Source organism: Guillardia theta (assembly GCF_000315625.1).
Source record: "Guillardia theta CCMP2712 unplaced genomic scaffold GUITHscaffold_216, whole genome shotgun sequence".
Taxonomy (NCBI): Eukaryota; class Cryptophyceae; order Pyrenomonadales; family Geminigeraceae; genus Guillardia; species Guillardia theta.
Window position 1 is genome coordinate 41,364 of NW_005434460.1, and position 27,853 is coordinate 69,216.

Genomic DNA, 27,853 nt, shown 5'->3' on the forward strand with positions numbered 1-27,853 from the left:
GCCCTCCCCTCCGCCTCCCTCCCTCCTTCCCGCCTCCTTCCCGCCTCCCTGCCTCCCTGCCTCCCTGCCTCCCTGCCTCCCTGCCTCCCTCCTCCTCCTTGCCTCCCTGCCTCCCCCTTCTCCTTGCCTCCTCCTCCTCCTTCTCCTCCCTCCTTCCTCATCCTCTGACAAGCCTGCATATTGCCCTCCTCCTCCCTCAAGTCGTGCTCATGGAGTATATCTGATAGTTCACGTCCTCATGCGGTATATTACTTTGTTCTTACCCTCGAATGGCAGCGTTTCCACTCGAATGTCCTCCGCCATGCTCGAGAGAAACTCCACGAGGCTTTCGTAGTCGCGGACCTGACGGCCATCGCCGAGCCTGCGCGACCGAAACTGAGAGCTTGAGGTTCAGTGCACGGGTGAGAAGCAGTTAGACGCAGACCTGCGGTTGGTTGGAATACAAACAGCACGGGATGCAAGCAAAGGGTTTGTTGTTTGCTAGTGCAAACTCAATGATGGCCTGACATGTCTGTCTCACGTGGTAACAGAAAATATCTGATCGCACCTGTGCAGCCTGATCGGGATGCATGCCGACGACAACAGAGGAGTTCAACACCTTCAACATGTCAGATAGCGTTTCACTCCACGACATGCCATACAATCTCTCGAGCTGTCGCCAACTCTGTGATTTCGCTTTCACTGTACTCGTTCTCCATGCTCGCTTCCATCTCTGAAGCATCGAGCTCCTCCTCTTCCTCCTCCTGTTCGTCTTCGTGAAGGCCCTTTCGTGTCCACTTCAAGGACAAAGATCGGTCTCGAGCTGCTCGGAACGCGTCTTCGCTCCGGAGGGCGCAAGGGCACGCGGCCACCTCCCGTACTTTGCCCCCCTCCCCGGCTCCAAGCGTGTCCCGTTCCCCTCGGTTATCCCCCCAGGTCTCGAAGTGGATCCGGAGGTGCGCAGGGACGCGGAAGGGATCGAGTTGCCCGACGCCCCTGTTGTATCGATTGTGCACACTGAGACACGTTGATCAGCGACTGCACGACGAGACCTGAAGTTTGCCTGTTGCGATGATACAAGCCCATGCGGAGACGCTTGACGAAGAGATGCAGTTGGAGAGGTCGAGGATCGACCACAGTCGAAGGGATGCTTGACAGGTTCAGCAGCTCAAACGACAGCTCTCCCTTTCCTCCTGCGAAACTTGAGCGGTTTCAAGACTCTCTTCCACTTACCTGCCACGTCCAGGACTCCAGACCCTGATGTCAACGTGTCCAGTCCGAACTTGTCTTCTAGCCATCTCCTGAACACTCCAACTCGAAATTCGTTCTTGACCTTCACAGTGATCACAACGCCAGACAACATAGTCAAGCCCTCCAACATCAAAAACATTGCATCTCACCTTCTTTCTGCTCAAGTGAGCGAAAGAAAGTTTTACGGATTCAAACCCTGCTCTCAGTGTGGTGACTTTCACACCGGAGCACATTCACATCGGAGAGGCCACCTTCAACTCGGCCTTGACTGAAAGCCTCCATTGCATCTTGTGCATCGGCATAGTTGAAAAACTTCACCACACACCATTTCTTCTCAGAATTCTTCATCTCTTTGAACTGATAAGTGTCATGTTGCTTCATAACATGCAGATGAGTTTGACCTCGACGTCTTGAGCGATTTCTCCGTACTTTCCTAGAGCATTCACCAGTTCATCTTTGTCCGCGTTTGATGGTATATTCCGTGCATGCAGAACAACTGGTTTCCCCTGTTCCGATATTGTCTGCCAAGACCTGCGCTCCTCAAAAGAATGTGCTCCCTGGTTCTTTTCAGTCGAGGGAGGGTGGGAAAACAAGCATTCACTGAAATCCAGTGATCAATATCAGGGGATGGTGCAAGTGACTTCACCTGCCGAAGATACAGACTCCACGTTGAAGCCAATGTTTGCAGACAGGAATCCGGACGCCTTGCAAGCTTGAGGCGTCTGAGCCGCATGCCCTATGAATCCAGAACATGCTTTTCCGCCGCGCGGGAATCTTTTCCTGCTCTTGTCTTTCCTTCAGAGGACCATGCCCGAGGGCATCAAGCGGCATTCTCTGATCTGCAGTCTGTTCGAGGGGGATGATAATCTCTCCAGCATGGATCGCTCCCCCGCACAGCGCGCAGGTCCCTCCCTTCCTCGCCTCCATTTTCTTGTAACCTGAGGGCGGCCGGGGCCCGCCCCTCCCCCTCCCGGAGCCTGCACGGTCCCGTCACTGAGAGTCTTTACTCAAAGTTAAGTCACTGAGTAGTTCGGTGACCGGGGTGGCAGTGACCGTACTGGGCCATGAGGTTGGTCGATGCGACTCTCAAGCAAACTTTCCATGGAATCATTGTCGGCGGCGTGAGTGAGAGTTCAGCTTTACATTTCAGTTTATTCATTTCAACTTGTTTACGGTGCGCGTCTTTGCCAAGCCGCGCTTCTATTTCCCTAGAAGAAAGTTGTAGTTTTCGCTGAGGGTGGGGCCGTAAGCAAAAGAAAAAAGCAAGATGATCAATTCCACCTGCCCATGAAGCGAGGAACATAGTAAGGCTTGCCCACGCGATCACAACTGTTGCGAGAGAAACTGAAAGGACCGACCAGAGGTGTGCACTTGCCCAACTGGTTGGCGGCGGAAAGTTCAGCTATCCTAGCACGTCGCAGCAATCACCAAACCTCAGCGTTCATTATCCTCTGTTTCCTTTTCCGTCTCTCTTCGAGATCGACAGAATGCAATCTGTCAAATGTCCAAACCTTGAGCAGAGGCTTTGATCACAATATCCTCTCACCCCTCTTTGGTTGCTCGATTCCACGACATCTCGTTGTAACCTGTGCGTTGATCACAAGCAGCAGCATGCCAGCAGGCACACCGAGGGTCTTTGCTGCTCGCTTCTGCTTGTCGTTGAGATGCTTCCAGGTAGCATCATCCAGTTTGACATGACTCTCATCATTCCATAATCTGCGTCAATCGCAAAGTGATGAACGAGGAAGGGCACAAGGAAAGGACGTCCTACTTCTGATTGTATCCAAGTGTTTTTGCAGCGTCTTTCTGCCCGTCGCTCAAATCTTTCTGGTTGAAAATTCAACCATGGAAAGGTGCACAAAGCAAGTGTCACCCATCGCTTATCGAAGATGTGACGGCTCTCATCCCATTCTTTTCCTGTGTACCCCAGAGTTTCTTGGAAAATGGTCAGATGGTCAAAGTATGTTTATCATCTGAAAACCTGCAGCAGTCTTCTGTTTGCTACTCAGATGTTTCCAGTCCTTGTCATCGCTCCAAACGTGATCATCATTGTTCCACATATCCTTCTTGTACCTGCATGAAGAGTGAGAATTGAGTTTGAAGCTCACCACGTCCATACCCTAAAACTTTTGCTGCAGCTTTCTGCTCTTCAGTCAATTCATTCCATCCCCGTTCATAGATGTCAACGAAAATGTCTTCATCCCACACCTCCTTGTTAAATTTCAAGGTTTTCGCTGCTTGCCTTTGTGTCTGGAGATTACTCAGCTTGAATAGAAAATAAACAAATCAAGAAACCTCGGACAACTCCCTCCATGTCAATCGATCGACTTTAACAATTCCATCAGAGTTCCAGCTATTTAGATCATACCCCAACTTCTTGGCAGCCTCCTGTTCTGTTGTTGTCAATTCTTCCCACTGCGGATGGCGTCCATCTTGATCGACGATGCCTCTGGCATGCCCTGGCCAGCCTCCTACAGGATGAGCGAAGGAGACTATCGGAGTTTGAAGGAGGAGGAGAAGAGAAACCATCATCACTTTCCAGCCTACCGTAATGCTGTTCCTTTCCACGTCAACTAGCTTTCCGTGCATACAACGGTTCAATGGCAGCGACGGTCTTGATGAGGGGTAAGAGGGGCAGTGGACGTGAAAGAAAGCTGGAGGGCACGGGGAGGAGGAGGAAGGAACAAGCATGGCCTCGGATCTCTTTCAGCTTCATGCCATGACTTCTAGCGCCCCTGCTTTTGTCTTGCCTTGGGACGCATCACGACAAGGAAGTTAACTAAAAATGTATGAGGCCGTGAGTATCCGTGAGTATCCGTGGGTATCCGTGAGTATCCGTGAGTATCCGTCGATGTGGCACGGGATGCGAGGAAGAGGAGGGAGAGGAGCTGGGGAGAGCTGGGGAGAGGGAGCGAGCGAAGGGGAGGGAGCGAGCGAAGGGGAGGGAGCGAACGAGAGACGGACAGAGGAAATGGAGAAAAATCGAGTTGATGGGGGGTAGGAAGAGACAAGGAAGAAGAAATCGAGAGAAGAAGAAATCGAGATGATAGGGGTTGAGGGGCAAGGCGAGGGGATGTTCGAGACGGAGAAGTCGTGAATGTTGAGTGATTGTTCCAAGAGAGTGAAACATTTGGAAGCTTGCTTGATCAGTGAGAGAACATCTCAATATATGCCAAAGCTTGATTCAGATTGGACCAGAGATGTCAAAAGCTGTTCGAATGTCGGGGTTTGACAGAACTGTCCATGAAGTCATACATGTGAGCAAGGAATGGAGGAGCTTGGAATGCGGAAGACTGTGACTTTGATTAGCTTCATTGCTTTCATCTGCACTTGTAAAGTGAAACCGTCTGACCTCATGAAATCAGAATCTCAGCTGGAGCCGAGCGACACAGCTGTCGTAATGAGTCAAGTCAGCATGCAACGACTGTACGACCCGATGATAGTTCCTATCGATGGCTTCCTGACATGAAACTCCAGGTTGCTTGCCATGTTCTTTACATCTGCTACGGTTGTCGCACAGCACTCCAAGCCGATTCCCGACAACTCTCATCTCACACCTAACAAGTTCAAGCAGCGAGACATTCAAGGTCCTGTCTCAGTTTCTTTCACCCTCCCCCATTTCACATCCTCTGCTCTGCTCTGCTCTGCTCTGCTCTGCTCTGCTCTGCTCTGCTCTACTGGGGAATGAACCCCTTCTGACCTCACTTCAGGCATCGAGAACTTCATCTTCGGAATGGACGCGTCCAACTTCGCCCCGAACTCGTCGTGCCCGCAGACGATCATCCAGCAGTGGGCGATGGAGATCGAGTCTAGCTCCTACGTCACTCCCACCATCTTCGACGTTGCCAGTGACGGAGTGAAGGACATTGTCATTCCCACCTTCGTCCGTCACATTGAAGTCATCAACGGCCCGCACGGCCATCGGTCCCCAGGCTTCCCCTTCACCTTCCCCAACAGCGCCTTCTACGCCTCTGCGCTGATCTACGACATCAACAAGGACGGGGAGCCGGACATTGGGGTAACGACCTTCAACGGCGAGCTCATCTGGCTGACTGAGAACGGCATCCCCATCTTCGGCTGGAGCATCAAGATACCTCACCTCAGGATCAAGAAGAAGTGGTATGAGGGGCTCAAACCTGACCCGCAGGACATGGAGCACAACGGCTTAACGCAGTTCGAGAGGGAAGCTATGAACCAGCACGTAGGGGACCCCTTCGCCCCCGGCAAGCTCCCTCGACACTATCAGGACATGTTCGACACCCGGGACGCGGGATGGGGTGACTATGGCCCACACTTCCTCGCGAATGAGTTTGTGAAGAAGGCGGACAAGAACGGAGATGGAGTGCTGAGCAAGGCTGAGTTCGTGAAGCACGCGATGTCTGAGCACCCCAACTTCCAGCGATCGGACGCAGAAACCTTGTACGACATTGCAGACAAGGACCAGGATGACCAACTAGCAGTGAAAGAATTGACCATGTACATGGACGAGTTTGACCGCAACGAGGCTGAAGACATCTTCTATCAGACCGACAAGGATTTTAACGGCACTGTTACGCGCGAGGAGTTCTCTGAGCACGTGAAGAAGAACAAGCCTGATGTTGAAGAGGCAGAGCTGAACGAGAGGTACGAGGCCATCGATGAGAACAAGGACGGGAACCTTGACATGACGGAGATCAAGAGCCAATGGAGTCATTTCGACAAGGAGCTCGCGCATGTCAAGAAGCTCAAGAGCAAGAAGACCAAGGAGATGAACAGAGCGAGCATTCTTGACAAGGCCAAAGGCGCGTTGATGAAGGCCAAGGGGCTTGACAACTCTACTTCTGTAAGTGCGATGCGGACACTTGTACCCCTGCTGTTGCTCCATCTCAACATTTCTTGCTTCCTGTCCTCTTGATTCACAACACCATCTGTCCCCTTCAATCTCGTCTTCTGATACAATTCTCCAGTTGCTTGACAACGGCAAGCTGAGTGAAATCCTGGGAAAGATCAAGAAGTCAGGAGTGCGGACGTTGGGAGACCTGAAGCGACTGGACGAGCATCGTTTCAATGAGCTTCCGCTGACCGCAGCAGAGAAGACTGAGCTCCGAGACTTCATGAGCAAGAGGAAGATAAAGTTGCTGAGCACCTCCCGACGTCTCCTGCAAGAGGAGGAGGCGCACAGCGACGAGGATCCGTCGGACGACACCATGCTGTCCATGGACGACATCGAGGTCCCCGAGCACGCGGAGGACATGATCGACGGCACAGAGCTGCCTCCTCAGGAGGAGATACCCGGGGAGATTGAGAGCGAGCCGGCTGAGGTCATGCCCAAGGATGGGGAGGAGCTGGTGGACGGAGAGCACTACCCGGATTATCCCGACTACCACGACCACGGCTATGGGCGCGAGCACATGGGGGAGGACTACGACTATTATGAGAACTACTACAACTACCGGAACATGGGCAATGACCACTCCAAGGAGACCGAAGAGGAGATGACCAGCCGCATCGCACGGGAGAAGCGCGACAAGCGAGTGCAGGCATGGCGAGATGAACCCCTCAGCGCCCCAAAGGACTCGCAGTGGAACTACATCAAGGGCTTCTTCTCTCCCGATGAGCAGGAGAACAACCAGGTGCCTGTCTGTAGGGCCTCCTTCTCCTGCTCCTGCTCCTGCCCCCTGCTCCTGCTCCTGCTCCTGCTCCTGCTTCATGCCCATACTCATCCTTTCCTCCTGCTGCTTCTGTCTGCTATATTTGATTATTTTTATGCTGTCGTGTGCGCCTGCATTTTGACATGTGTTGGGGCAGGCTGTTTCAACTTGGGGAGGAAGGGACATGAAGCAGATGATCTTGGGCCACGATGAAATCTTCACAAGGACCTTGGCAGTCGATCGGCACATCTTCAATGGCGCTCTGCGATCCAACAGGTCTGCAGCCATCCCCGGCGACCGTCCCAAGGAGGAAGGCTACGTCTTTGTTGACGCGCACGTGCTGTGCACGCCCATCATCGCCGACCTTGACAGGGACGGGCACGACGAGATCATCTTCGCCGTCTCCTACTACTTTGACAAGGAGCAGTACAGTGATCCCTCGGCCTACGAGGACCTGGACGTGGACGTCAACACCAAGAAGTACGTGGCTGGCGGGGTGGTGGTCTACGATGCTTTGACCAGGAAGTTGAAATGGAACATTCACCTTGACCTGACCACCGACGAGACTGCCTACCGCGCCTACATCTACTCCTCCCCCACTGTCGCTGACCTCGACGCGGACGGCAAGCTGGAGATCATTCTGGGAACGAGCCTGGGCTTCGTGTACGTGATCGAGCATGACGGAAGGGTGAAGGACAACTTCCCGGTGACCATGGCGGAGATTCAAGGGCAAGTGGCGGTGGCGGACGTCAACGACGACGGTCAGCTTGAGATTATCGCAACGGACACGCGACACAACGTAGCCGTGTTCAACTCCAAGGGGAAGGAGGTCTGGGAGACTCACATCTCCGGCTTCTCCACGCAGGGCCCGGTGGTCGGGGACGTGAACGGCGACGGGCTGGTGGATATCGTCCTCGCCACCACAAGCGGTCACATCTGGGCCCTCCAGGGCAGCAGTGGTAGGACGCTGGAGAACTTCCCGGTGAAGACCGGAGGGCCGATCATGTCGCTTCCCCTCCTGCTGCAGATGAAGGGAGGGAAGGGGCGGGCGGGGCTGCCGGTCCGCCACATCATTGTGCCCTCGCATGACGGCTTCTTGTACATCGTCAATGGAGCGACTGGCTGCTCGTTTAAGGTGGACGTGGGTGAAAACTCCTACTCCATGGTGCTGGCCGATGACATCACTGGCAACGGGAAGATGGACCTCCTGGTCACGACCATGAACGGCAACGTGATCTGCCTCGGGACAGACGTGGACTATCATCCGATGAAGGCCTGGACCTCCAAGGAGCAGGGGAACAACAACGTGGAGCTGCGGGACGGACGGCAAGGGATCTTCATCCTCGACAGATTCCGCCACTTCCACGACCACAACGGGCCGAGCATGACCTTTGGGTTCGAGATCGTGGACAAGCGACCGGTGAAGGGGCTGGGAGCGAGTGGAGGAGAGTATCACGTGCGGATATCGCTGGGAGGGAGCACGAAGCTGTTCGAGAAAACGTACACGCATCCTGGCAGGTACCTGGAGGAGATCCCCTGCCCCGATCGCCGGCAGTTCACCTCGGTGTTCGTGGAGATGACCAACGAGTACGGGCAGCACTTCGAGGATCGCGTGTCCATGAGCTTCAACATGCACTTCTACCGCGCTCTCAAGTGGCTCCTCATGGTTCCCTTCACGCTCATGAGCCTGGGGATCGTCTTCATCAAGGAGGTCAACACCGTCCTGCCCGTGTAGCTGCCTTGCTCACCAGCACCTCTGCACAAGCACGCTACCTCCCTTCCCCCTCTCCCTCTCTTGTATTTTGTGCTCTTGTGATCGATGTACTTAGCTCGGTAAACCGCGAAAACCTCCCTGTGGCGATGCTCAGACGTTTGACGAGATAGATGACGAGGAGATGGCAGAGACTAGGGGAAGGGGAGGGCAGGACAGGTGAGACGCAGGAAACGATAAGCGAACAGGAGCAGGAACAGAAGCGGGTAGGAGCAGAGGAACGAGGAGGGCAGAGGGGTTCACTTGAAACTCAATGTTTCACATCGTCATCGCACATCGTCCTTTATCTCTGTTGCGAGTCCGTCGAGTCTCCGACGTCCCCGTCTGCCTCTCGCTGCGCAGGACGCAAGAATGTAAAAATGCTCACCGGCGATCTTGATCAAAACTCCGTGACAGCTCTGATGTTCCCCTAGTCCATTACTTCTCCTCCGCCTCCATTTCCCGAGGAACAATCCCTTGCAGCGCCTCCTCCAACACGATCGCCCAGTGGGTCCAGTGGGTCCCCCCCTGGCAGTAGGCGACGTACGGGTCCCTCAGAGGTCCGTCCGCGCTCAGCTCCAGCGTGCTTCCGTCGATGAAGGTTCCGTCGGCAAACACGACCTCGTCCCCGTAGCCCACCTGCCATCACCTCGTCAGCTCTACCCCAGCACCCTCTTGGCTCCCTACCGTCGTTCCAGGCTCGGGCACGATGTAGGAACCCACGGGGCTGTTTCTCTGCACAGCACGGCAGAAGGCGAGCAAGTTCTCGCGGTTGAGAAGCTTGAGGGCGCAGATGATGTCAGTCTTTGGGGTTCCGATGCGAGGGTTGGTTTCATATCCCAGCTGATTCATCACGTCTGCCAGCAAGTTCGCTCCTTTGATCGCCTCTCCGACCACCATGGGAGCGTTGAAGAGCCCCTGGTAGAGAAGGCGTGTCTGACCTGCATGCCCGTCAGCTTCCTCCCCTCCCCTCAATCTTCACCAACCCAAAGTCGCCCCCCCGTCCACTCCAGGAGCGCTCAGCCTGTGTCGCGCCGCCTTGACGTAGACGGCTTTGCCGATGACGTAGCCCCCAGAAGGTGCGAAGGTGCCACCCGGGTTCTTGATGAGAGAACCAGCCACCAGGTCTGCTCCCACGTGCGTGGGCTCGATGCCTTCGACGAACTCGCCGTAGCAGTTGTCGACGAAGACGACGACGTCAGGTCTCCTCTCTTTGATCCACGCAATCACCTTGCCGATCTTCTCCACAGGGATGGAGGGCCGCCATTGGTACCCGCAGGATCGTTGGATGTGGATGAGTCGCACGTTAGGATGGAGCTGAAGAGCCTCGTCGATCGCAGGCAAATCGAAGTCGCCGTCCTCCGTCAGATCCACTTGAGCATACGAGACGCCGAAGTCATGCAAGCTGCCCGTCATGCCATGCGGCACAAGCTCCGGGTCCTCCTTGCGAGACCCTATCACCTCCTCGAGAGTGTCGTATGGCCTGCCGCTGATAGCGAGCATGACGTCGCCCGGGCGGAGAACGGCGAAGAGAGCGCAGGAGATGGCATGGGTGCCAGAGAAGCATTGGACTCGTACGAGAGCTTTCTCAGCACCGAACAGCTTTGCATAGATCTCGTCCAGCGTGTCTCGCCCGATGTCGCCATGCCCATACCCGTCGGTGCCTGCGAACAAGTGGGGGCCGACGCGAGCTTCACGGTACGCGTCCAAGATCCTCTTGATATTCTGCTGCGTCCTCTCGTCTATCTTGCGGAACTCTTGTTCCAACCTCAGCCTTGACTGCTTGACGATCTCCTTCGCCTCTGCTGCTGTAAACTTCTCTCCTTTCGGCTTCATCGCTGCATCGCCGGATTTCTCAGCCATCTTAATTCGAGCATACTCGAGCCAGAACTCTTTGGAGGTTTCAACGTCACTCTGAGGTGGATGTGACGTCATTGCAAAGTATCCACGTCTCTTGGTAGCCCCAAGGTAGTTTCGCTGTCTTGCCTTGTGCGACTGGCCTCCATTCTGGAGGGGTAGCTGAAGAAAAGCCCCTGTTTGCCCGAGGATGAAGCAGAACAAGAATCCGCGTATTAGAGCCTTCATCTTCCTGCAGAAAGAGCGTCAGATACAAAGATATGACTTTGATCTCCTCTTGTCCACTATCTTGACACAGCGGAAGCACAACACTGGGTGCGATTGAGTTTTGAGAGGATTTCATGCGATGAACATGTTCGCGCTGGTTCTTTTTCTCTTCATGCAAACAGACATGGGAACAAAGACGAGCATGAAAACTTGTTCGGCTATCCCTACATGGCTCTTCTAGCCTTCTGATCCTACCTAGCCTCCTCCTCCTCCTCCTCCTTCACCTCCCTTGCTTGGTTCCCCTCCTTTCGGGGGCCGAGTGATCTCCAAGGAAAAAAACTTATACATGTGTTTTTAAAGCGATGGCATCGAAAGTTTGATGTTGAACAGCATGTGACACGGAAGAAGAGAGGGCAAGATCCTTTACATACTATAAGCACATGCTGTTGAAAACTATAAGCACATGCTGTTGAATTCAATAAGCACATGCTGTTGAAAACTATAAGCACATGCTGTTGAAAGTACTTCAGAGATGGTTTGGGTGTAGGATTCGAGAAAACCATTCTTTGTGTATCTTTTTCCTAATGGAATCTAATGGCTGAATAAGACATTGCATGTGCAAGGGGAAAAACTCTGAGATGTGGAATAATTCGTACAGTAGCAAAAAGGGGGCAAGAGAAGAAGGTGATCAGTTCAGTCCAGCAGACGTTGGCGGCACTCAGGTCCTTGTGCTTGTGTTGTCCTCGTTGAATCATCAAAATCCGCTCCACTCGCATTCTGGTAGAGAGAAAAAGTTTTCTTAATGACAGAGAAGATTCACAACCTCGGGTGCATACCTGCTCTAGATCGTCCTTGTCGAGACAGTCGTTCTCTTCAGCCGCACTCGCATCATGGTGATCAGATTCCTCGCGTTGAAATGGGCCTTCCCACATCTCCTTCAGCTCTCCTCGTGACCTTGCAGGAATCGTTATTTCGATGAGGTTCAACGGCGTAGTCACCAGCTCAGAAGCAAGAAGGGCCAGAGCGTGCACGGCACGAGGTAAAGCAGTGCCGGCTGTCCCATATGCATGACCAACGATGCCAGGATAGCAAACATCAGTCCGACGGCATAGCCGAAGCTAATGTACAAGAAATATCCTCCAAGAGCACTAATGCATGGTGAGAATGAATAAACAAAGATATCAAAACAACCTTTTCTGCTTCAGGTTATCCACACGAAGGGCGAAGGAAACAAGAAGCCCTGGAAGAACGACGTCTCCCAGTCCTAGTAAGGTCACTCCACCCGCCCAGTCCTGAGCTCACTTGCATGAGAAATTCAAATAATCTCTCGCTAATCTTGCATACCAGAACTTTAGGAACCACCAGCAACATTGGAATCATTTCCGGAGGAGAGTCATGGTCTGTTCCATTGGTCCAGTCATGCCCTTGCCCGGTTGCAACGCCTAGTCAAGGGACGTTCAACTTTCGTGGTCAATCGCAGGTTTACACACCTATCATCACATTCTCGGAAAAAAGGAGCGGGCTGATGAAGACCCAGAAGATGTCGTATAGAACGGCAAGAGATAGTAAAACTGTACAAACCTGAAGACAAGCTAAGTGGCAGACAGAAATGCTCGAATTGTGAAACCTTGATATCATTGAATCGCACGATGCTGATGATATGTAAGCAGAGACTCGCTGACATGATATCTTGCAGGATCCAAACCCATGAAGATTGATGTCGATTGACAAACCAAAAAACTGGAATGCGGCGTTTAATTGGAGCTGAATGAATAGTTCGATGGCAAAGATCTCACCTGCAATTGCTATACAAAGCGGAAGGGTCACAAGGATTGACACGCTTGTTCTACCAAGTCGCCAGAGATGAACCTATTTGATCCCTCAGATCTCATAGAGATGATCGATAGCAACGCAATGGAATGAGTTCATATCATTCCTTTGCGACTATACCTTCTTCGCACATGACTGAAATGCCCTCTCTAGGAGTGGAGTTGCCACTGAGACAAAAGCAGAGATCGACGCAAAGCAGTACAAGACCACCAAGATCAAGATCAGGTCTCGGATGAAGAAAACAAAAACACAAGAACCCCTGTATTCGTCGGAAAACAATCTCAGCAAGATCTCAACTAAACAAGACAAGAGCACCTGATGAAACAACGATGAACCCTAACGCATGACCCATGTTCAGTTCTTGGAATGGGAGGTTCTTGTCGAAACCCTCGACTTCCCCTCGTTCGCCTACTACATTTCCTGCAGCAGTATTTCGCTCTGTGTATGCACTCAGGTACGAGGCTATCACCACGATTGAGACGCCCATCGCCCATATAATCACTGATGCTGGATCGATCGACGGGTGCTTACGAGCATACACTTTCATCCGCAAAGTGCGAGCATCATGTGCAGCAATGATAAGCTTGAGCGCTTGATAATCTTTGGAGCTGATCATGATGCTTGGAATACTCATGTTGTTGCACAGAGAATCGTATTCTTGAGGGCAGCCCATCGGAAAAAGAGCATTCTCAAGGTCACTCTCATCATTCCCTACGATCAGTGCAGAGGCGTTGGCTCTCCATGCATTGATGGTCTTGTTGAAGAAGTTGCATTCCCCTCTCTGTGCTACAACGATTGCTCCCCCAACATCTTCAATGCTGTTGCATAGTTTGGAGTTGGACCCTGTGCGAAACGAAACACTCAGTTCTACATGCAATTCAAGTCCTCACTTACCCTCAGCGTCGGACAAAAACAAAACCCTGTTGAAGATAGCTGTAACATCGTCTGGAGGGCAAGCTCCGAATAAAGCAATCTTCCCTTGTATCAAAATGCTTGCATTGTTCTCTTGAGTTTCGTTGGGCAGCTTGTCGACTACCTCCACTATGGTATCAGGTGTTGCTGCATCTGCAATTTGAACTAGAGGCCAATCGCAACCATTCACCCCAGGAAGGCATAGAGTCAAAACAACAAACACTACAGAGTAAAAGAAAATCTTGGGATCCCGCTCTCTTCTCCGTTTGGAGAAAAGGGATTTAACCATGTCACAGGAAGTTTGTCGCGGATATTCAAGCTACGTAGAATTAGAATCTGTGGATGGGGGAAGAGGGAGGTTGGGGCAGAAGGTAGGAGGGAGCGGATGGGGGAGAGAGCGGAGGAGCGAGAGGTAGGATGCAGGGATATGGGGGAAGCAACGACTGGAGTCAAGGGGAATTCAGGAGCCAGCCATAGAGCCCTCTGCTCCTCCACTGCTCTCTATTCCAGGGGGTGATGGTACTCCCACTACCCCCTTTTGACTCTCAAATTCAGTACAACAATACCTAGGTGGGTACACTATTTTAACTTTGGGTGGGGGGTCAGAAAAGTGGGGTAATGCCTCTAAAAATGATATTTTAAATACTCCCCTGTCAACTAATAGATAAACGGAATCATGTGTATCCCTGAGGATACTTTCCTCGTAGAAGACCAATTAAAACTTTACTCAAAGTTAAGTTAAAAAATACCAATTTCGAGTAGTAAAGATAACACGGCAGTGCGCGACTCGATCCGGGCGGGCCGTCGGTAGTTTTGATTGAAGGCGTGTTTACACGCAAGGGAGGACAAGGAGCAAGAGCAGGAGGAACAGGAGGAGGAGCAGGAGGAGCAGGAGGAGCAGGAGGAGCAGGAGGAGCAGGAGTGGTAAATGAGCCATGTAAGAGTCATGTAGATGCCATTTGGCCCTGGACTTGAGGCGTATCTCGACAAGATGAGTTGCCATGGATTACCAAAATTCGTGCTCCGCCTTTTTTTGCTGCCAGTTTGAGTTTGGTGAATCTGTGATGGGGAACGATGCGGATTCTGAGCACAATGGTGAAAAATCTTGGAGCCTCACCAGCATTCAGTTGGAAAGGATCCACAAAAACAGAGAGGCAGCCAAACGAATAAAGCTAAACAGACATGTGGACTTCTTTCCCTCGTTGGATAATTGTACAGAACACAGGAGCTTTCCTGTCACAGACTTTCGGACAGCAAACAACTCCCAGATTCATGTAGGATGCAGTACAGTTTTGAATGATGGATCAACATTTCCAGCCATGACCTTTGGCTCTCAATTTGAGAGGGTCGGCAATGGCGAATCTGTCAAGCAGCCCATAGGTTTATCTTCGGCGTTTCTTCTTCAAAATGTGTTATGATGCCTCCTACTTTTTACCTTGTTGATTGCTTGTCTTTTAGGATGATAAAAAATGTACAACCCAAGTTCCAACTGGAGCAAGCGATCATCTTTTTGTGGATCAAAATGCTGAAGCCTGGAATGAGTTGCGCCTTCCAGGTATTTGATGTTGCAATTATTGGATATTCGTTTTTTTACTTTTCGAAGAAATATGTGTTCAGCTATTCAAGAGAAGAGGAATTCAGCGACCCTACACTTGGCAATTGCAATGTCTAAAGGTATTCTGCTCTCTTGCAGCAAGAGCTAAGCAGTATCTAGAGCGAGGACGTAAGGCGAGGAAAGAATCTTGTGTACACGCTTCCCACGTCAGCAGGAAAAACATTTGTAGCTGAGGTCCTGCTGCTGCGAACCATCTTGGGGAGAATGCGAAGCAAGACAGGGGTAAAATGTCTGATGGTGCTTCCCTTTGTCAGCTTGGTAAAGGAAAAGGCCAAGGTCTGCTGACGAGATTGTTTGTGTGGTTGGGTTGACAGTATTCTTGCCAGGACCTTGAGCCCTTTGGAGATGCTCTTAGTATTTGGTGTGCATATTTCTCTCCGGTATCCTCATCTGACCATGCCACTTGTCGATAGCGTTGAAAGTTTTCATGGTTACCAAGGAAAGTTTCCAATCCCGCAAAGAACTAAACAAGTGAAACAGAAAAAGACGCACTTGTGCTGATTGCTTACAAATACTTAGATTTGTATCGCCACGATTGAAAAAGCTGATAGAATTATCAAGGAGCTCATCGAAGAGAGCAGGTTTGTTGCGTTTGTCAATGTTTTTGGTTCGAAGTTATGTTTCAAAAGGATGTCAGAATTATCCCTAGTGGTGGTGGACGAGGCACACTTTGTCGCTGAAAAAGGTCAAAGTCCAATGTATGCCTTCAACGATCACATTTCGTAGGCCGCGGACCTTTGCTTGAAATCTTGCTGTCAAGAATTCTGACATTCTTTCCTGAAACTCAAATTGTGGCAATGAGCGCAACGATGCCAAACTTGAATGAGGTTCTCTGATCTAATTATCCCTTATCCTGATTTGAGTTTTTTTCTCAGTTTTGTAATTGGATGCAAGCGAAGAGCTTCCAATCAGAAACAAGACCAGTTGATCTAAAGGAATATGTGAAATGTGGTTGTCAAATTTTGGAAAATGGATCTTTGTTTCGTTCTCTACCTCCTCCTGCTACAAATGACCCAGACCACCTTGCCTTTTTGGTGAAAGAAGCTATCCAAGATAAGGCGCCTGTGATTATTTTCTGTGCAACCAAAGCTAGTACAGAAATCGTGGCTAAGCAGTTGACTCTTGCTGCGATCACAGGTTGGTGATGGCTTCTAATAAGATTGACGCGCTGATGATTGCTATAGGAGCAGAAGACACAGGCCTACAGCAAGCCAGGAACGATGTCATTTCGGCTCTCCGCTCGGCCAATGAAGATGCAAATTCTGACATCTCCCTGTTTGCCGCAATTTCCGTTGGAGTGTCCTTTCATCATAGTGGGCTTTCATCGGAAGAGAGGCAAATCATAGAGGACGCATACAAATCCGGTACAATCTCAGTTCTAGTTGCCACGACGACCTTGGTAGGCATCCCAGAGGCCGTGCTTCATGTGATGTCAAGCATTGCAGGCTGCTGGAGTCAATCTCCCTGCCGGGAGGGTTATCGTCAGGACTCCTTACACAGGGAGAGAGTTTCTTACTGCGAGTCGTTTCAAGCAGATGGCAGGCCGAGCAGGCCGAGCAGGCTTAGGACAAAAGCAGGTCTGCATACCAGCTAGAATCTTAAAGATTCTTATTCGTGGGCAGGGAGAAGCATTTCTCTTCGTACAGCCCGGAGAGAGGGATCGTTGCTTCGCTCTTGTGACGCAGGGGCCCAAGGTGAGTTATGATGGTGTTGCTGCTTGCTGAGAGGCAGATCAGGCCGTGGAATCTCAGCTTCTGCATGAAGCCTTTCAATATAGCAGAACTCGTGCGCAGACATCAAGTAACATTCAGCCTTCGGAGCAAAGGGAGAGATATAGGGGTGGATCTGATCTTCCAGCGGGCGACTTATTTCTCCGATCTATCCTCGGTTTCATATCGGCCGGTCGATTGCCTACGAGAGATGGTGCAGCAATTTCGCTGCTGCAAGGAAGCAGCCGAAGCCTGAGAGAAGACGGAGTGGACCTGAGAATGATATGCAACTATTTCAATCAAACTCTGATGTCTCGACAATTGTCTCCAAATATACATGAAAGTGGGAGTTCTTTGCTTGACAACACTGCTGGTTCTTGCAATTCTGCACTTTTTCGAATCATTCTAGACTGCCTACAGTGGCTACTTAGACACAAATTTGTTTCTGTCAGTCGAGAGATGTTTCAGTACGAAGATCTTCCTTCCGATGCAGGAATTGAATATGTTTCAAGTTTTTACGCCACCTCTCTCGGAAAAGCGACATACCTCGCATCAATTGCAGTGGAGGATGCTCTTGCACTCCACCACGATCTTGAGGTTCGTGGTTTACATCACTTGTCTCTATGATTTGATTATGATGAACTTCATGGCAGTTGGCGAGGAGCGAGGGCATTATCTTGGTCGACCAGTTACACCTTCTGTACCTGACAGCACCAGTATCGGGTCTTCGAGAGCCAAATTGGAGCCTTCTTGCTGACAAGATCAGCCAATTTGATGACAACCGCAAAAAAGTTCTGCAGAGGATCGGCATAGAAGAGGTACACATTTTTGTTCTTCAGATTACATGAATTAGTATTCATGTCCAATCGAAATTTCGAATTTTTTTCATGTTCTGTTAGTGGTTTGCTAGAAGGAAGTTTTCAGTGTAACAAGCTAATTTTGCTCGACAGTCGTTTGTCTGCTTGAGTGCACAAGGAAGGCTGCTGAAAAGGACGCCGAGGTTGGAGGAGCAAGATTTCAAGTCGCGCAGGTTATGGGTTGCGCTGCTACTTCAAGAGCTGGTGGAGGAAAAGCCTGTCGCTGCCATTCTGCGGGTGTATGGAGCTGGCAAGGACAGGGACGGAGTTGGAAGCGCTCCAGGATCGGTCGCCATCGACAAGGGATACATTGAGGAGCTGCAGACTGTCACTGCTTCCTTCGCTTCCATGGTAGCACAGTTCTCGCGCAACGTGGGCTTTGAAGATCTTGCTTCTCTCATCCAGGTGAGGGAGGAGGGAGATGCGAGTGTCTTGCTCACAGGCCAGCAGAGCCTCACTGGGAGGATAGCCAACGGGGCACGTTCAGATGTCTTACCTCTCTGCGACATTCCTTTTGTGCAGGTGACACGATGCGAAGAGGAGTTGAACGGGTGTATGACCGTTAACTCAGGCTAAGCGAGCAAGGGAAATGTTCCGCAACGGCTTGCGCACAGTAGAAGATGTTGCTTCAGCCAAGCCACAAGAGTTGGTACGGATGCTGGGTGAGGACGTTGGGAGGGCTCGTTTTCCTATTTCTCTCGGATGATATTTGATAGGCAATTTGCTGGGACCCACGGGACTGGCGATGGCAAAGAAGGTTGACGGTAGCCAATGCAGTTGCATCCTGACCTGTTTTTAGATCATTCAAAGCGCTCAGAATCTTCATCGTAAAAGGCTTATGGAGCTCTCTCAGGGAATGGAAATTTTCGCAGAAGAGGAAGAAGTAGAAGCATTGAGTTGATGCGTTTGGATGCACAACATCAGGCTGGCCTCCTTTGGGCTCGAAATGGACAATGAAAGCAAGAATTTACAAGAGAAAGCGTAGGTCGACATCAGATCACTCTCGGACAAAAGTCGTCGACCTGAAATCGTTTCAAACCAACAGAAAGATAGCAGGTGAACAGATGATGACACGTCTAAACGTCCTCACCGTACAGAGCGCGTCCTCCGCCCGAAGTATACAGTAAGATCTGCAGGGACCTGAACTTCCTTTTTCCAAGTCAGCAGAGAAAAGGATTCACTCCGCCTACTTGAGGACGAAGTGCTCTTCAATAGCTTGGGGCTCTTATTGCTCATCAACGATCCTGGATCGAACATGTTGGGTGCAGGCTTGTCCAATGGTGTGATCTATGACCAGGGTATCAAAGACTGGGGACGCAAAAGTCAGGCACCTTCATGATCAGATTCGCTATCATCCTCCTGTCTCTCTCTGTTTCGACATCCTGCCTTCCTGTCAGGGAGCTCTGACTGTAAGGCATCTTACCATTAGTAGCTGATGTAGAATGCTGTGGGGATCGCGAATTTCAATGCCCAGGAGGTCCATGGCTTCCAGCTTGCTGATCAGCATCTGGATGTGGTTGAGAAGCGTATGTAGGAGTGCTTGTGTTGACACCTCGACTCTCAACAGTCCAGGTCCTGAAAGCTGAAGAAAGAGGTTGGCAGCTTCTATCGCACCCTACTGCAAGTTATTCTGCGAGAAGGTTCAGCAGCAAGGTATATACCTGATAGTCGTGAATGTGAAACAGACAGAGGAAGAGGCCTGAAAGAGTTTCTTGAAGGATAGCTGAGATTCTTGCGAGGCATTCTTTCAGTGCGTTTACTCTTCTGCTCTCCTTCACCCTTACCGATCTCGGATGCCATCGGGGGCAAAGGGCGAGCAAGCCAGCAGCTTGTCGACACGCATGCTGTTTGATGTCAGCGAGACACGACTAGAAGCGGATTGTTTCCTGACCCTATCGAAACAACAATCTCGTATTCTTTCGCTGCCAACATGGATTTCTTCGCGGGGACTGTCAAATGCGAATATGTATGAGAAGAGCCGGACCTTGGATGCTCGGAGTCGATTTCCTTTGTCCTGATGCGCCTCCATTTCTTGTACCTGTTTTCGTGTCATATCCACCTCGTTTCCAAACGGACCGGACCTCGCGAATCATAAGATAGCTTGCTCTTTCTTGCAAATACCTTCTGTGATCTTGTGAGATTACATGTAGCATACTACATGTAGCAAACTACTCACTCGCTAGCTTCCGATCTTGCTTCAGATGATTTCTGCACTTTGCTCTCCCGGTCTGAGCACACCAAAACAGCGAGGGTTGATCCTCCGCAGCAAACGTTTATTGCGAATAAGCTCTGTTCTTCCTGCATCGCTGGCTCAGAAATGATTGCAAGATTTCCTCTCACCTTGTCTTTGAGCTGCAATCTCCTCGGCCTAAGCACAGGGCCCAGAGGTTCGTCGCTCCTCTCTCTCGTCAACAGATTGCAGTCTCCCGCCTTACAAACATTCTCAAGGCTATGAGCCAATCATCGCCTCATTACCCATCCCCACACATAGAGCTCTCCTTCGTTTGTCAAAGCTGCTGTATGGAAAGAGCCGCATGCTGCCTTGGTGATGTTCTTATGCTTGAGATCCTTGCATGAAGTGAGAAAGGCACCAATGAGCCTCCATACCTTAACAGCAGCAGGAACATACAGGTCTGCCATCATCCCGCTACCCAGTTGGCCTTCACCTCCCTGACCTCTGCGTCATTTGTGTGCTCTTTTCCTCACAGTAGGTTTTCAACCCCAACCCCCTTCCTGCTTTCAACCTCCTTATTCTTTCATCCCCTCCCTATCTTCACCTTCCCCCACGTGTACAACTTCCCCTTCTCTCCAACGGCAGCTGAGTGGAAAAGACCAGCAGAGATCGCTGCGATCGAGTCCTCTACAGGAAGCAGATCAGAGGACTGAAGGAGTCATCTACACCTCCTACCAATATTGACTCTTGTTGGCTGATTACAGACTCGAAAAGGCTCAGGGAAGAGAAGAGAATCATCTTCTACGAAGTCTGGGTAGTTCTTTCTTGCATTTCCTGCCCCCAGACAGCCATATCCATTCAGTCCCCTGCCATGATTCGTCACGCAAGCAGGAAGAACGCATGCGTTGCACCATGAGAACACGATCCCTTGCGAGCTGAGAGCTATCGAGTGCTTGTCACCCGCAGCCACAGACGCGATGAGGGTAGACCTCAGCAGGTCAACCTTGACGAACCTTCAGCTCTTGTGCCTCTGTGAAGTCTCACCTGATGAGGAAGCTTTAATGATTCTTGTCCGACGTCACCAAGTCCTAGCTGGCCGAATTTATGACAACCCCTGAGACAAGCGCTGTCGGCTTGACAAGCATCACTTCAACTTTACCATCCCCATAGGCCTCCATTCTCGTCCACAGCTAGACTATGCGATGAGCCGCAAGCGACTTCAACGATTCTCACTCCTCTTAAATGTCCTTCAACAACTTTCAGTGATCAGCTACCCGACCAGGTCACAAGAACCGAGCAAGCAAGGTTGATGATGGGAGATTGGCACTCCCAGCCCAAGCCTTCCGCTCTTGCCAAGGCCCCAAGCGAACGTCACTCCCTGCAATCTAGAGTTACTGAAGCAGTTGGAGGAGAAGTCAGAGGAGCTAGACCTTGGAAGTAACCGCAAGCGTGTGACTGCGCCCTGATGCAAGCGAGATGAATGTGTCGTCTACAACATCATTTTCAAGGTGGGGAAACAAGCACGGAGATGCGTTACCCTCACAAGTCGTCGAGACCTTGCGGGGTTGACGACTTGACCTTGTGTCTCCTGTTCCAAGCTACAAGGCGTCAGTATCAAATTCGCTTTTTTTCAAAGCTCATGTTTACCTGTCCATGAACATTTTCGCCCCATGCATAAAGGGCAGGTCGGGAATCTTTATCGAGCAATGTGCATACAACATGACTTTGTATGACATCAGGTCTGAGATATACAGCAAACCAACATCTTACCGCCAGCCACATGATATAAGGGTTCTCGGTTGCCTTTCAGAGATCTCGAGAACTTCATGTTTTCCTAACCAGCCATTGCTCCATACCAGTATTTCCATATCCATCAACACCTTTCACCTTCTTCCAGCTTTTCATAAGAGATTTTTCTCATGCTTCTTAACCTATCTTCTTTTCTGCCCCTTTGCCTGTCGCAGGTCGAGCTCAACGTTATCTGAATTATCATCATGTACAACATGTTGAGGCTACATGCCCCGTTGCGGCTTGTAGAATCCATTCCATCCCCAACATTTTCTGAGTCGGGTTTAGGGTTTGTCGGGTTTAGGGTTTGTCGGGTTTAGGGTTTGTCGGGTTTAGGGTTTGACGGGTTTAGGGTTTGTCGGGTTTAGGGTTTGTCGGGTTTAGGGTTTGACGGGTTTAGGGTTTAGGGTTTAGGGTTTAGGGTTTAGGGTTTAGGGTTTAGGGTTTAGGGTTTAGGGTTTAGGGTTTAGGGTTTAGGGTTTAGGCACTGAAGTATATCAGAGGAGGGAGCAGAGCAGAAGCACGGCTGCCATAAGGGCCAGCCAAGTCGGGCCGAACTGCCAGGTTCCTTATTTCCTGGCAGGTTCCTTATTTCCTAGGAGGTTCCTTATTTCCTGGCATGCAGGTTCCTTATTTCCTGGCATGCAGGTTCCTTATTTCCTGGCATGCAGGTTCCTTATTTCCTGGCATGCAGGTTCCTTATTTCCTGGCATGCAGGTTCCTTATTTCCTGGCATGCAGTTTCCTTATTTCCTGGCATGCAGATTTGCGGTACCCCTGCGCTGGTGGAGTAAGAGCCGCCAGGAACGACGGAAGCTTGGGAAACCATTGAGAATGCTCCGAAGCATGTGGCCAATATCTATTGTGAACCCTGACGAGATCGTGCAGTACCGTACCTCCAGCTACCTCAAGAGGCAGACGGAAACTGGAACGATGCCGTCACCAGCTGAGCTTGTGCGACGACTGGATGACTTCGCAAGGCAGAATCCCAAAAGCAGGACGAGCAAAGCTCTGAAAGCCAAAGAGATATCCTTGGAAGCCTTAGCCGAAGCCATCAGTCACACATGCAGCTTTGCTGAACCTTCACCACTGGAGAGTCTGAAAGGTCTCGGGCAGTGGGGTGATGATGCCAGGCAGTGGTACCTGTCCGAATTTCTAGCAGACAGGCAACGGCAGATGGAGGCCAGGTCTTATGATGACCAGGGCACGAGTGTGCAGACGATTACCATGAAGGTACTAGGGATACCTGCATACTTCTCCAGACAGGTTGAAAACTTATGCGTCAAGCTGGAAGAGCAAGGCCTGATCGTAGATCAGACGCAAGACAGCAGGAGTTTGATCTTCAAGGCTCCCCTCAAGCCTGACCTGGCGAAGGCAGAAGAGATCCCAGCAGTGATCACCTTTGTCCGCAACGAGGCGGCAGAGAAATTCTGGAAAGGAGAAGGTACCTTTAAGGTGGCTGGAAGGAGGATCCTAGCAGTGAACCCAGCAGCCAACCCACCGATCTCGTTCAAGATGCGACCAAAGAAGGAGAACATGGGCAGAGTCGGAATCCTAGCGGAGGTGGCCCAACTCCTTAAGCTCAATGATTCGAGTACAGGTGATATATGTGAGATCTACAGGCAGTTGTGCTTGAAACAGGGCCTAGCAATTATCGACCTGATCCCAAACGCGGGAATGACAGTGAACCTCCCCCCCAAGAGGAACATGCCGCCAAAGAAGGTGTTTGCAGCGGTAGGAATAGACACAGTCAACCAGAACAGAGAGGTAGACTGGATCGCGACTTGTTCGAGCCTGGAAGTAGCGGACATCGTCCTCCAGGCATTCGATCGACATGGAAAAGATCGAGCAGGAGTCACTTTGGGATTGGTCTCAGAGAATGACAAAATACTGAAATGGTTTTCAGTTCAAATGGAAGCAACGACTATGCTCAAGCATACGAAGAATGCTGTGCGACAGGAGGCGGCAACGGCAACGGGGGCAGAGATGCTGTACTCAGTGCAAATCTCCTCCCCAGTGCCATCAGGGAAGTTCTCTCGAAGTGAGATTGAAAAAATCTGCGCCAGTGACGAAACGGGCAGAGCCAAAGTCATCCGAAACATCCGGAGGTCTGTCGCATGCTGGGACCCACAGGTTGAAAAAGAGCTGCAGCGGGTACACATCCAATGTGACGCAGAGACGGGGATGTGGGATGGGTCTGGAATTATTCTCAGGCTACGAAGTGAAAGGAGTGCAAGAAAGATGATGGCTGAATTCCCCACACACCTTCTCTGCTGGCAAGGCACAGTTGAGATCCAGACGACAGCAAGTAGTCTGAACCTCAAAGTGTCGCCTCAGGCAACACAGGATCAATCTGACCAAGCCAGATCACAAACGCCGGGAACCAGAGCAGGCGGAACCGTGTGGAAAGAGATTGAACTGAACTCAATCATCAACGAAACAAACCTGCCCGACGCGGAAGCAGAGGTAGTAATTGCTGAGATCAAGACAGCTATCGCGGAAGTAGTTAACAATGACCTACAACAGCAAGGAAAGACCTTACTTCGTCTTGACGATGCTGTGCATGACATGCAGGTCGCCTTAGACAGTCCAGGCAACGCGTCCTTCTCCACGCTGCAAGAATGGGCTGATAAAGGCACCGGAGCGACATGGGATACCCAGAGTAAGGGCTTCAAAGAGCGAGTCCAACGAATCGTTGAGAAGCATACATGGAAGGTCGCGAAGCGCAAGCAAAGCGCTTTTGCCCCCAAAGAAGAGAAGCAGTTTAAGACTGACCTGCTCTTCATTGCACTGAATAAATTCCTAGAGGAGACAGTAATCTCTTCGGTAGGAATGCTGGGAGATAACGACGAACTAAAGTTCATGTTGAGCACTGAACTACAGATGAAAGAGGCCGGAATGGAAGAGGAACAGGAGGAAGGGAGCAAGGCGGACGACGCAGAGGGGATGTCACTAGACTCCCCCCCTGCGGCACAAGCTTAATGGACGCAGGAACAGGAGGAGACGAGGGCAGGTGGGACAATTGGCACAAGGGTGAGGTGGAAGGACAAGAAGGTGAGAAAAACAAAGACAAAGAAAATCAAAAAACGGCACAAACATTCGACCTAGTAGGGGAGATCCCCTGGAGTCGAAGGGAACAAAACAGAGAATATGGATTAGCGGCGCTACTCAACTCGGGAGAAGCTGGCTTTCTCTCCGAAGATGTTGTGGAGGCGATAATCCTCGAGGCAAGCGAAGGTATCGAACCATTGGAAGACAGATTTCAAGTAGCATGGCTACGAGACAAGAGGTACGCGAGCGCGCAAACTAGAAACCAGGTCGAGTCGCCGAGAGGGACTATTGTCCTCCCGAGAATAGTAGCTTGTTTGAGAGATCAAGAGGGGAGGACAAAGAGAGCAAAGCGACTACTAGCCGGGGCAGCCCAGCCATTCTTATTCCCGTGCGTAGAGAATGGCAATCATTGGATTCTACTAATGGCAGATTTTGACACAAAAAGAATACGCATTGTTGATTCACTCAGCACGGCTGAGAGAGACTTGGGGATTGTCAGAAGTCAAAGGGAGGCACAGTTTCAGCTGGAGGGCGCACAACGAATGGACTTAGCCACACTCGCGGCGACGATTGTCACGGAGGCGTTCAGCGACCAGCAGGAACATGCAACGACATGGCGGGTTTACCTGTCAACTGAGCTACAACAAACAGACAATCACAACTGTGGGATCTTCATACTGTTGCATTTGCTGTTGATCGCAAAGACAAACAGACCGACACAACGAGACATCTCAAAAACAGGTAGGCAGCAAGGCGTCCCCCCGCCCCAGCAATGGCTCGAGAGGATGAGGCACCTGCTGCTGGATGCGCTTTGGGTGGAGGATCCAGGAAAAGTGCGCATGCGAGAAACGATCAAAGGCATCTGCAGAGCTTTACAACACGCGCAAGATAAAGGGTACAAGGAATGGCAAGCAGCAGAGGTGACCCAGGCACAAGAGATGGAGCAGGGAGAGCAAGAACCGTGGCAAGCGAGAAACATGGCGGACCTGCGGACATATGAAAGGTCAGAACAGATGGACTCACTACCGCCGCAGGCCACATCGCTCCCCCCAGCGGGCAAGCACAAAGAACAAGCTTCGAACGATGTAAGGGGAACTAGGGAGGAGGAGGAGACGCACTCCCCGGCAAGAGATCGAAGGGGAGTACCACATCAACTTCAATGGGCCAATAGGGAAGAGGAACAAATACTAACAACAGGTAGAAAACCTCACAATGCAATGCGAACAGAAAGATCAGAGCAACCATCATGGGTGGAGATGCACAGAAAGGATAACACCCCAGGCAACATCATCTCTCAAAATGTTAATGGGTGCAGCCAGTTTGTGCTGAAACACATCTTGGGATACCTGATTGAGACATACCAGCCGAGCGTGGTAATGCTGCAGGAGGTCTTGGTAGGGGGGAGGAGGAAAGAGATAGCTCTCCGAACGATGATCAAGAAGGAATGGGGATGCTATCGAGTATTTATCACGAAAGGCACGGGGGGCGGGAGAAAGGGTAAGAGTGACCTACGCCTCATGACATTAGCGCATGCTGACCTTGCACCTCGCCCCCCCCTGCCATGGCACTTCGCCATGGAAGAGGAGCGCGAGGTCTCCCAAAAAAGAATACAGGTTTTACACGTTGGCCGCAAAAAAGAAACAATAGTGTTGGCGAACGTACATTTCCCTATCGCATCGGAGGGGAGAGACCGAGACAACATGTGGAAGGCACTGAGCCAGATGCTCAAGATGGACCCAAACATTAAGCTCAGCATCGTCGGAGGCGACTTCAACGCATCTCGAAAGCTTGCAGAGATCTGCACGAGAGTAGGGTACGGGATCAACTCGAACGTGCACCGCGCAGATGAGGAAATGGAACGAAACTTAAATGAGCTGGGGCGATATCAGATGGTCACCTGCGAAAAGATGAGCAGAAGCAGTTCGCATTTCACCTTCTCCACATGGTACAAACAGGGCCACCACCAAGCCAAATTAGACCATGTCTTCGCTCTGCATCATTCATCTCGCACAGTAAGCCTGATATCAGAGACCGCAGAAGACTGCATCATAGGAGCCGCAGTCGATCACAGGGCACTGGTGGTGAATGTGACTGCGCTAGATGATAAGGGCGAACAATTTATTCCAACGGTTGAAATGCTCACACAAAGGAAGGACCGAGATGCCATTCTTCGACGAAAGAAGCGGGTGGTAGAGATAGAAAAGATATCGGGACGACTAGGCGTGGAATGGGCAATGGCTCTCGACGAGAAGATACAAGCGGCACAAGCTCTACAGCAAGATTGCGACATTATCAATTTGATAACAACTGCCCTTCCCATTAAGGAAATCCCCCTACGAACCTCAGGTGGGAAGCGATACTCATCGAAGATTCAAATGGACCTGAAAAGGAAGATTAAGCAACTTCGCAAGGATCTGAGAAGCGCATCAGAAATCACAGACTATATTGATCGTGCACACAGGGAGTCGAGTATCAACGCCGAACTAAGAGAGACTATGATCAAATTCAAGGAGATCTGCACCGAACAGGACCAACAAACCTTCCTGAAAGCTTGCGAGGAACGCCGACGACGACTGGGCACGATAGGGAGTAAAGAGTCCCAGAATGCAATGGGGAAGAAATCAGACTATAAGCCCAAAGCCCCAATGAGTAGCCAACTGCCAGAGAAATGCCACCCAAATACAATTGAACTCACCTCATGGAGCGATCTCCAACCAGCGCTGCAGCGGTCAGAGCTAGAGTATTTACAGGACCTGGATCCGCTGATGGAAGCATTCCTGCAAAACAGCTCCAAAGAATCAAGCAAAACTTTTTGGAATGCAAAACATCAAACCTTACTGCACGTTGAGGTCCTCGGGGCGGGAAATCAAACATCAAAGAAGCTCTCCCTCACCGTGGCGCCAGCACATTTGATTGTACAAATCATTCGGAAACTGCTCCCACAACCAGGAGGGTGGCGCCTAGAAGGATACAAGAACATCGAGCAATTTCTCCCTATGAGATTGGCTAGCGAACTCGAAGATGAAACCCACACGGCAACCTTCTTCGCAGTCAACGGCTGCACGACGAATGGAACCTGCGCAAAGGCGGAGTGTCAAACACGAGGACGACTGATCCCGCTATATGACAAAGGTCAGAAGAACGAAGAAACGACGATCCTCTTCTTCTGCAAACAGTGTCAATCATTCACCTCCGTCCAACCACCGGAATTCAACTCTCCCACGAACATTGATCAACACCCCGAC

At 50.9% G+C, this 27,853-nt stretch overlaps 8 protein-coding genes across 8 annotated transcripts; 3 read left to right on the plus strand and 5 right to left on the minus strand.

The window, feature by feature from the left end:
• Positions 1-228: 228 nt before the first annotated feature.
• On the minus strand, positions 229-571 carry GUITHDRAFT_82124 (hypothetical protein; the record flags this gene model as incomplete). The annotated part of the gene is made up of 2 exons (XM_005819578.1): positions 229-375; positions 425-571. The coding sequence occupies 2 exons, from the start codon at positions 569-571 to the stop codon at positions 229-231; spliced, it is 294 nt and encodes a 97-aa protein (XP_005819635.1).
• A 2,083-nt stretch (positions 572-2,654) lies between these two features.
• On the minus strand, positions 2,655-3,819 carry GUITHDRAFT_121177 (hypothetical protein; the record flags this gene model as incomplete). The annotated part of the gene is made up of 10 exons (XM_005819579.1): positions 2,655-2,724; positions 2,777-2,816; positions 2,858-2,946; positions 3,002-3,057; positions 3,104-3,165; positions 3,212-3,303; positions 3,350-3,480; positions 3,526-3,557; positions 3,647-3,701; positions 3,778-3,819. The coding sequence occupies 10 exons, from the start codon at positions 3,817-3,819 to the stop codon at positions 2,655-2,657; spliced, it is 669 nt and encodes a 222-aa protein (XP_005819636.1).
• A 679-nt stretch (positions 3,820-4,498) lies between these two features.
• GUITHDRAFT_166656 (hypothetical protein) lies at positions 4,499-8,711 on the plus strand (the record flags this gene model as incomplete). The annotated part of the gene is made up of 5 exons (XM_005819580.1): positions 4,499-4,656; positions 4,708-4,817; positions 4,941-6,052; positions 6,177-6,842; positions 7,018-8,711. The coding sequence occupies 5 exons, from the start codon at positions 4,499-4,501 to the stop codon at positions 8,593-8,595; spliced, it is 3,624 nt and encodes a 1,207-aa protein (XP_005819637.1). The 3' UTR covers positions 8,596-8,711.
• Positions 8,712-9,048: 337 nt separating this feature from the next.
• GUITHDRAFT_82119 (hypothetical protein) lies at positions 9,049-10,446 on the minus strand (the record flags this gene model as incomplete). The annotated part of the gene is made up of 3 exons (XM_005819581.1): positions 9,049-9,249; positions 9,298-9,551; positions 9,597-10,446. The coding sequence occupies 3 exons, from the start codon at positions 10,444-10,446 to the stop codon at positions 9,049-9,051; spliced, it is 1,305 nt and encodes a 434-aa protein (XP_005819638.1).
• Positions 10,447-11,367: 921 nt separating this feature from the next.
• Positions 11,368-14,353, minus strand: GUITHDRAFT_148481 (hypothetical protein; the record flags this gene model as incomplete). The annotated part of the gene is made up of 10 exons (XM_005819582.1): positions 11,368-11,451; positions 11,511-11,628; positions 11,673-11,822; positions 11,866-11,966; positions 12,019-12,116; positions 12,165-12,255; positions 12,625-12,671; positions 12,820-13,347; positions 13,399-13,540; positions 14,264-14,353. The coding sequence occupies 10 exons, from the start codon at positions 14,351-14,353 to the stop codon at positions 11,368-11,370; spliced, it is 1,449 nt and encodes a 482-aa protein (XP_005819639.1).
• A 585-nt stretch (positions 14,354-14,938) lies between these two features.
• On the plus strand, positions 14,939-18,571 carry GUITHDRAFT_166657 (hypothetical protein; the record flags this gene model as incomplete). The annotated part of the gene is given in 18 exon segments (XM_005819583.1): positions 14,939-14,971; positions 15,034-15,139; positions 15,186-15,307; positions 15,358-15,411; positions 15,551-15,612; positions 15,661-15,716; positions 16,049-16,168; positions 16,216-16,457; positions 16,477-16,608; positions 16,654-16,725; positions 16,768-16,831; positions 17,234-17,337; positions 17,394-17,558; positions 17,691-18,002; positions 18,048-18,119; positions 18,169-18,259; positions 18,314-18,354; positions 18,397-18,571. The coding sequence occupies 18 exon segments, from the start codon at positions 14,939-14,941 to the stop codon at positions 18,496-18,498; spliced, it is 1,950 nt and encodes a 649-aa protein (XP_005819640.1). The 3' UTR covers positions 18,499-18,571.
• A 313-nt stretch (positions 18,572-18,884) lies between these two features.
• Positions 18,885-21,431, minus strand: GUITHDRAFT_148483 (hypothetical protein; the record flags this gene model as incomplete). The annotated part of the gene is made up of 17 exons (XM_005819584.1): positions 18,885-18,905; positions 18,929-18,979; positions 19,021-19,179; positions 19,259-19,328; positions 19,382-19,425; positions 19,582-19,635; positions 19,938-20,027; positions 20,073-20,165; positions 20,205-20,267; positions 20,375-20,457; positions 20,506-20,636; positions 20,682-20,773; positions 20,815-20,884; positions 20,930-21,017; positions 21,201-21,259; positions 21,327-21,368; positions 21,418-21,431. 17 exons carry the CDS (start codon positions 21,429-21,431, stop codon positions 18,885-18,887), a joined length of 1,224 nt encoding a protein of 407 aa, XP_005819641.1.
• Positions 21,432-25,825: 4,394 nt separating this feature from the next.
• GUITHDRAFT_121183 (hypothetical protein) lies at positions 25,826-27,840 on the plus strand (the record flags this gene model as incomplete). Its single annotated transcript, XM_005819585.1, has 2 exons — positions 25,826-27,740; positions 27,785-27,840. The coding sequence occupies 2 exons, from the start codon at positions 25,826-25,828 to the stop codon at positions 27,838-27,840; spliced, it is 1,971 nt and encodes a 656-aa protein (XP_005819642.1).
• Between the last annotated feature and the right edge of the window lie 13 nt (positions 27,841-27,853).